The sequence below is a fragment of the Ipomoea triloba genome, chromosome 12 (assembly GCF_003576645.1).
Source record: "Ipomoea triloba cultivar NCNSP0323 chromosome 12, ASM357664v1".
Lineage (NCBI taxonomy): Eukaryota > Viridiplantae > Streptophyta > Magnoliopsida > Solanales > Convolvulaceae > Ipomoea > Ipomoea triloba.
The window spans coordinates 17,347,233-17,356,159 of NC_044927.1; the positions used below are offsets into that span (position 1 = coordinate 17,347,233).

Here is an 8,927-nt window from a genome sequence, read left to right on the forward strand (position 1 = left end):
CTATTTTCCCAAAAAAAAAAAAAAAAAAAAAAAAAAAAACTACAACTTTCTACTTTCCAGAAACTCTGCTCATCTTCCCCTCAAATTTCTGTGTTTTAAACCTGTTCTAATTTGCTTGGTACAACTATTTGAGTGCCTAAATGTTAAACCGTAGTTCGTTTTATTCTGGAAAACCTAGGCTACAACGCTCCTAGCACTAAAGGGATATAGCAAATAAGGTTTTAAGGAAAAAGTGTTTTGCTTGACTCGAACTAACTTTCCTTACCTTTCGTTTTCTTATGCTTGAATTTTTTCGAAATGTACAGCCGTACCACCCAGAATGTATCCTCAAATACATGGACTTCAATACCTAAACACAAGAACATATAAAATCAAAATATATTCACAATAATGAATTACACAACTCACAACAATAGGTCACATAACAAACACAATCAAATACACAATTGTACCATCCATAATGCACATATATACACCAGCATCTAAATACATGCAATATTCTACTAAAAAAAAAAACTCATCACTCTCCATGGAGAAACACGCGATCGGTGATGACAAAACAACATCTCCATTTCCGCAGCAGCAATCGACCAATAAAATAGGAAACAAACCTCCAATCACGGATGCAATATACATATACTCCAACATGCGGTTACAACCAAAAAAAAAAAAAAACCATACTAAAACAAATCCAAATCCGTAACTAGCGATAGTTCAACTACTACTAGAAATTGGAGTGAGAGAAATAGAGAATACATGTCCAAAGTGTTTTCATGTTGTTAACAACTTAATACACAATCATTATACTATGAACCATGGTCCAAGGTAGACCATTGATATAAGATACATTTTTAATACTTTAACAAGTTGTTTGGTAAAATGTAATTGTATTTCGTTCCCAACATAATTCTTTAGCATGTTAAATTACCGCCTTTGGTTGGAGAGAATTGAAATTCCATGAAATTTTAATTCTCTCCTTTTATTGAATTGGTCATGTATTTCCCCGGAATTCTAATTCGGCACAGCTGAGAAAGAAAAAAAAAATTAAGGAAAATGACTAAATTGTCCTTTATTATTATTAGTGTTGTTATTGTTGAAAATAAAGAACATCATATAGACTGCACGGATTGAGACATGCAGTGTTCAAAAAAGAAACGGATTAAGACATGCAGAGTTCAAAGAAGTACCTTGATTAACACAGTTTATCATTGAATCCAAGCATCCACTGCCAAAACTTCCTGTCTGCGTGCAATATCATTGAGAAGGTAAGGGAGAAAGAGTAGGGTGCTTTTATGTGGATTAAAATGTCCTACTGTCAAGCTGTCCTTGTATGAAATAATATAGATATACCTTATACTACCCTTACAATCTTAAGTTCTTGACGACTCGAGGTGAAAGCTTTTACAAACTTAAAAGTCTAAACCAGAAGTTATTCAGCCTCCAATTAATCAAAACATTTGACCAAAGCAACTAAATTCACTTTCAAAATTTGAAGAATCAAAAGAAATTCAAAACAAATTTTAGGAGATCCTTTTAAAAAATGACAATTTCCCTAGGGGCTAAGAGTCACACATTGTATAACCATTGCCCTCAAATTCATGAAAATTGGCAGGCCTTCCATTGCTTGACAATTGAGCTCAATTCTTCAGGGAGACAAGCTGACCAAACAGCCAAATCAGGCAATGGCCCTGTCAGTGCAAGATAATTTTCCCCTGCTGTCCTTGGAAGCTTTTTCCAATTTATCTGTCATTCATATCATTATCGTTAGGCTAGATATCAAAACTTTTATTCACTAATGAGCACATACAAACTAATAAGTTATTCTTAGTGCACTATAGTTGAGCATTACCTTCTTAAATTATGCTTATTGTTTACTGATGCTATTTAGATGGAAAATATCTCTAACACATGCAGAAACCAGATAAACATTTGACATAATACTAGAATATGTATAATTTCAAGTATTCAAGTCTATCAGACTTTTGTGAACATTAATATAATTGTAGTGGCATACTTGTCCAGGAAAGGCTGTGCATAATGCCTTGATAGTTTCATTTAATTCCCAAGGACCAAATGATGCAAATTCTGGTCGGCTTGTTATATTGGTAGCAGCACCACAGTTCACCATAATTCGACCATTTGGCATCAGCATATCTTTCAGAGTTAACCAAGTTGCAACCTGTTAAAAAGGTTAAAGCTAATAGGTGATCATTATTAGAATATAAAAAAGGTGCAACATGATCAAGCCCCTATGCTTTGTGCATACCTCTTGCAGCTGAGGCAAAACTTTTGCATCAGAAAATAAATCAACTATAATACCTGAAATAATTAGGTCAACAAAAGTAAGAAGCAGTTTATGGAACTTGATGAAAATGTACCTATCAGTGCAAGACTCCTCATATTTTTGTATGTTAGCACTCATTTATGAGTACCACAATATCAATCTAAAGCAGCCAGTTAGGGAAATGATCCCCACACATCAGGTAGAGATTCATGTGGCCTTTCAATTACTGGCAATAAGGAAAAAAGACTTATATTCCCCACACATCAGGTAGAGATTCATGTGGCCTTTCAATTACTGGCAATAAGGAAAAAAGACTTATATTCCAGCTTAAAAAAGTTGTATGCAACTACAAGTGTGTTGTTTGTGGGTCTATGCAATGGCTATCTCAATGACAGAAAGTGAAAAACAACCTGCATACCCTCCAGGGATAGCAACAGATGGAGAAAGTGCATCACCAATATGAACCTTTAATGCCCCACCTACTTCATTGTGCTCCTCCAGATCAGATAGACCAAGATATTCTCTTGCTTTTTCTATCAACTAGCATACATAAAAATAAATAAATAAATAAAAGAGTTATATGAGTTAGTTCTTTTAGGATATTATTAGTTTATTTAGGTGTGTAATTTGTTTGATATACTATAGGTGACTATTATAATTCCTAGGTGTCTCTTATAGTCTTATTCTCCCTCACTCATTTATACGTAAGTGCTCTCTTGTAAACATGGGAAAAAGGGAGATAGACAACCTTATCCTTCTCTTTTGCTATGTCATTAATTAATTCAGCTGACTAATCAAAGAATACTTCAGTTTTACATACAATGTCAAAGAAAATGGATAGATCCTAGGCTTACTAGGTAATCATACTAAGAATTTCAACACATCTAAGGAGTGTCCATAGTATCAGAATAAAAATATGAAATAGAAAAGATGTGCAATTTCCTCAGTACAAATAAAGGTCAGAACTTGTGTAAAAAGCTCCTGAATAATGCAAGGTCTGCAAAAGAAAGATGTACACAACCTTATTTCCTTGAGACTAATATGAAGAACAAATTGCCACACTTTTAGAAGGATAGGAGAAAATAAATGAAGTGATAGGTTATTTCAGTCTATAGATATGCATAGCATCATGAGATTGCAGAGAGATTTAACTAACCATTTAAACCTCCAAGAACATCATAGAAGTACAATCATTTAGTTCTATGCTTCACATGTTGGAATATCATGAAAGACCTTAGCTAGCTCTCAAGCCTATATAAGTAAATGGGCTATCATAATCTTTCTATCAAGTTGTTATCAAGCTAGCGGCCAAGTAAGATTTGTGTCTTGTTTGATTTTTCCTTGCAGGCTCTTTCTCCATGTTTGATGTTTTGCTTGTTTTCATTCCCTTTTCGAAGCTCAGGTACTACTTCATTTCTCTGTTTTTGCATCTTTTGTTTTGATTATTTCTTCAACTGTATTAACAAGGAGAGTCTCCTTGGTCATTGTGCTAGGCTTTTTGCTTTTCTTTTTATTCTTCATTTGGGGCAACACACATCAATATTGCAAAGAGCGGGTTGTCCCCGACTCTCACATTTGCGCCAAGGGACTTGGAGTAGTCTCCTAACCTTACATCCCGGCTTTTATGTTATTTCTTTTATTATTATTAAAACTCGGTAAGGTGCACATAGCCCATAGCCCACAGTAGTGAGTATGGCTATTTTTTCAGGGTTAAGAGAAAAGGTAGTAACCATGTTATTTCCTCTCCAACTATTTTAGACGATTAACACAGAGCTTCCTCCTACAATTGGGTGGAAGCTTTGTGCCACCTTCTGGGCCTTCCCATTCACATTGTTTATTAAGACTTTCAGTGGCTTTACATGTTATATTTAAGCTCATCACCGAGTCCTTAGGACTCTAAAAGAAGTTGATTAAGATAGAAAGGGAAGGGCAACTTGTGAAACAATAGTGTACCACAGACAAAAGCAACAGAGCAGTGACAATGAAAGGGCAGTACAATGTCATCAACTTCCCAGCCCTCAAGCTGTACCGAAGGCCATAATTCAAGCATCAAATGAGCAGCTGTTCCACCACCCTGAAAATTTTGAGTATTGTAATTGAAGCAATTATTTTACGGTGAGATACAGTAAATAGTGTGAGATCCAGAAACCACATTTACCAATAACACAACTGAATTACCAAGCCTAGGATTGCAATGGGACCTTTCGGAACAATAGCCGGAAAAGTGGCAAAATCATCCTGTATTCACCAAAGCCAAATTTCATCAACATAGGATGTAGCATTTGATTCAAGTCATTAGGCACCATGCTGTGTGATTAGAAATTTTAAGGAATAATTTAACCATGCCATTTTGGGACTACATTATTTTAAATAAAGAAATATCTTTAAAACCCACCTAAAAAAATCCGATTGATTGATAGCATAAGTGCATAACTACATAAGCAAAATAGTTTAAGAAATGGATTATAGCTCCTGTTTTCAGGATATTTTATATCTAGTAACCTATACGCTAATGCACTACATTCAGTGAAAATAAAAAATAAGTAAACTAGTTTGAGAATCATTCTATGTGTGCATACATATACATTGATACAAGCAAACTTAATCTGCAGTTTCTAAAGCAACAGAAATTTGAGATTTATGGTCACAAATTAAAGGGAACAAGGTGACTAGAAGAATAAAGGCGTACCCAATATGCATTGGTCCACTTTTTTGACTTGTGTAATATGCTGTGTACATTACCTGTGCCAACATAAACATAAACAAAAACTAAGCATCTTCCTAAATCATTAAATATACAAGTGCAGAATGTAGAATGCTTGAATCTCTCTAGTGAAAAGCTAATTACTTATCCCACCAGGTAAGTCTGTCTAATGTAATAGAAAGTCCTTTTGACACTGGCCTGGAGTTGGGCGGAGGACGGTGAAGGGCTAAATCCAGCAATTTGTGGCTAGGAGATTGTTGAGACAGTATAAGAAAATAAAGTTGTGACCTTCACTAGCTATAGTTTTTGGTGTAGTGATAAGCGCTTGATCTAACGACTCTTAAAACTGTGCAGGTAAGTCTAAGTGTCTAACAAGTGCTATGAGGGAAAATTGTTCCGGCAATTGGTGGCCTTCATTCACTTTTTTGGGAAACATATTCTATTTCGCCGACATTCATATGATTCCTCACATCGACGTTTGAATTGGATAACTATGGCTCTTCTTATGTAACGGAAAATTAGTATTTTTAACTGCAGAACTTTTGCAATTGTTTCTAATTACCCCTCTCTGTATTCCTAACTAGATCATGTGACATGCGAATCCACGACTTCCTATAGTAAACACTAAATACCAACATAATTGTATCATGTGCGAGGAAACGGAAACAAGGAGCGAGGAAGTACCACTGGAATCGAGGAGCAGCACCCGTGATTCTGCGGTGTCCAGGATAACTATATCATTATACCTGCTTGTAAGAGCCGTGAGAACTTCATAATCTACTTCGCCCCTGCCTTCTTCGGTTGAATTTAGAGACCAACGTTTTCTTCTTGAAAGATAAAACTGGGGAGACAATGCCGTCCTACTTGGGGCTATATGTTTCGCAGTCGAAGTCGTGAGTACTGAGAAGTCGCAAACAAAGGTGGCACGGCGGCTTTGGTGGCTGCCTCGCCGTGGTAGAGGCAGCAGAGAGACTGTTACTGCGAGAGCAGTCATTATGCCGCGGGAGCAACGTTTTGAGAGCAAATGCAAAACAGAGTGCAGAGAGCCAGAGATAATGTATCCCGTCTGACGTCTGACGTGTCACTACTGACCAAATGGACTTGAAACAGAGTATGTATTGGACGTAATTTCTTATTGGAAAATTAGGATAATACTAAAAAATTTACAAAAACTTTTTACTACATAAGGTGGCAATGAAATTTTTCTTATTCATTTATGTAAGTTAGCCCGTGCGCTACACGGTATAGAAAATGGTAAATTTATTGTCCAATTTTAAGGAATTTAAAATATATATATATTGAAATTGGTAATGGAACAAAAAGAAGAGATTTGTTAATGCTTAAGAATAAAACTACCATGAAATATAATGTACATTTATTATTAAAATCAAAAAATTGAAAAATTACAAATTATTAAAGACTTCATGATATACAACATTAGTGGTTATTGTAGAAGTTGTCCTTGAGTCATTCACAATTAATATTTTTAAACCATCAGGATTGTTAATTCGAGATGCAGCAACGTACAACTGGCTATGTTCAAAAACCGATTTCTTTAGTAACAATCCTACATGTGACAAAGTTTGGCCCTGACCTTTGTTAATGGTCATTGCATATGATAACATAAATGGAAATTGTTTTCGTTGAAACTTGAAGGGCAACCTTGGGTCGGATGATGACATTGATATTCGTGGAATCAAAACTTTTGTTCCTTTGTTAGCACTAGTCATTATCTTGACCTCAATAATATGGTCAGCTAACTTGGTGATTATCAGTCTAGTACCATTACACAAACCAACACTATGGTCGATATTCCTCATCAACATAACTGGCGACCCAATTTTCAAAGTCAATGTATGGTTTGGTAAACCTGACACTCTAATCCCATTTAAGAATTTCGGGGTGTGTACATCACCAAGTATACTATTATCTGCATCGGCTTTGCAAACGTTGTTGCAACTAAAATATGTTCTACTCTCAAAAGTATGCAACGCACTCATATATTCATTTACTTGATTGACCACACTAGTGTTGGTGTTAGTATAGCACGATCTTCCAAAAAAGTACGATTAGAATTCACATTAACAAACATCGAAAATGTGCTTTTCACAATTATTGAAATATGATCCTCATCAGATGGTAGAAGCATGTTCTTTGGGATTTCTGCTTCTGCATATCCATCATTTGGTCTACTAGTCTTTCCATCTCCGATATCAGCAATCCAATTATCAAAATCTACTACCTTTTCTTTATCAACCCCATGCGGAACAGCGTTCAGGCAGAGGTTTTTTGTAAGCTTTAAGATGAATTAGCTGAAGCAGATACAATATCTTGTCTTGTACCCTTAGGCACAACTGGCAGTATCTGCCTGAAATCCCCACCTAGTACCACTGTTTTTCCACCAAATGTCTTTGACGAACTATTTGGGTCAACAAAGCGCAACAAATGTCTCATAGTTCGATCCAAGGCTTCAAAGCAGTGTTTGTGCATCATGGGTGCTTCATCCCAAATAATTAAGCTCGTCTTTATCAACAATTATGCTAAATGGCTACCTTGTTTAATGTTACATGTTGAGTCTTCATTGATTGCAATTGGTATTGCAAATCTTGAGTGAGCAGTTTATCTACCTAGTAGCAACAAAGAAGCTATACCACTTGACGCAACATTTAAAACAATTTGTCTTTTAGCACGCAATGTAGATGACAACTCTCTCCATAAAAAAAAAATTTGCAGTCCTACCATAGCCATAAACAAAAAATAAACCACCTAGATTACATGAAATGTCTTCAAGCATTGTATTGTATATAACTCTTTGCTCATCAGTTAGTTTAGAAGACAAATCTTTTACTTCTTGTTTTAAGGCATCACAATCATAAGATAACTCCTCAAAAAGCAATTTGTTACTAACAAATCTCGAGTTACCCATGTTTGAAATATGCATTTGTGGGAAGTATTTTAAAGACTTATTTTGTAATTCTAAAATCTTTTCTAACTCAATCAAGCCCAGGTTTTTCTTCTCTTCATTTGTTAGTACCAAATATGTTAAAATAACAAAAAAAAATGTTAAAATAATATAACATGAACATTAATTAATGATTGAAGAGAATATATTTGAATTTTTACCTAGTTGTTGTAAGATTCTTCTTTGATTATGTTGAACATCCTCACACAAATGTTTCCAAACCTCATTCTAAACATTTTCCGGTCTAATTATAGAACTTGATGTCAATAGCACCACAAAAAGCTTCCTCATTGAATGAGCTGTCGACCAATAGCTGGCTTCATTTAAAGCATCAATATACTCTTTATCATTATCTAGTAAACCATGAGCATAACAGGCATACCGAAAGGTCATGTACTCTACACCGTTCAAAGTCCTAATATCTTTAAAACTTATAGGACCACGAACTATGTTCAATAAGCACCTTAAATAATATATTTCGCCTGTTGCTGGTGAGACATAGAAGATACGACCTACTGAGAAATCCTTGCTGGTGAGACATAGAAGATACGACCTACTGAGAAATCCTTTTTTCTTGGTTGTCATTCACGAATGTCCTTTTTCCATACAAATTTCGTAGGCATCTCAATGTAAGTTAGCATCTTAGCTTCTGGGTACGTTGTGTTTACTATAAACCACCCATTGAGCATACTTTGTCCAACAGTCTCTCTATTTAAAACATGGTCAATGCTATCATCTGTTGGTCCCAAGGGGATGGGGTACAAGTCTTGAGGGGGGGGGGTGAATAGACTTGTATAAGATTTTGCAAATCTTTTTCGACCTCTCGTGTGTATTGGACTTAGGATGTTTAGGTCCGATACCGCACAAGATGAAGACAAAGTTTTATGCGCAGCGGAAAAGTTATCCCCTTTTTAAATAGCACGAGTTTGAGTTAGTTCGAGAGGTGTGATTATATGCAGTGCAGTTTGAGAGTTAGA

At 35.5% G+C, this 8,927-nt stretch overlaps 1 protein-coding gene across 1 annotated transcript; it reads right to left on the reverse strand.

Moving 5' to 3' along the window:
- Window positions 1-1,326: 1,326 nt before the first annotated feature.
- On the reverse strand, window positions 1,327-6,046 carry LOC115998259. The gene is made up of 8 exons (XM_031237781.1): window positions 5,673-6,046; window positions 4,974-5,026; window positions 4,463-4,522; window positions 4,281-4,358; window positions 2,695-2,824; window positions 2,267-2,319; window positions 2,015-2,179; window positions 1,327-1,743 (listed from the first exon to the last, which is right to left on the reverse strand). Exons 1-8 carry the CDS (start codon window positions 5,980-5,982, stop codon window positions 1,597-1,599), a joined length of 996 nt encoding a protein of 331 aa, XP_031093641.1. The 5' UTR covers window positions 5,983-6,046; the 3' UTR covers window positions 1,327-1,596.
- Between the last annotated feature and the right edge of the window lie 2,881 nt (window positions 6,047-8,927).

Coding starts and splice junctions, on each gene's coding strand:
- LOC115998259 (XM_031237781.1), bottom strand. CDS start 5,982: ATGACTGCTCTCGCAGTAACAGTCTCTCTGCTGCCTCTACCACGGCGA. Junction 4,359..4,462: donor CCATTGCAATCCTAGGCTTG/GTAATTCAGTTG, acceptor CAAAATTTTCAG/GGTGGTGGAACAGCTGCTCA. Junction 1,744..2,014: donor GCACAGCCTTTCCTGGACAA/GTATGCCACTAC, acceptor TATGAATGACAG/ATAAATTGGAAAAAGCTTCC.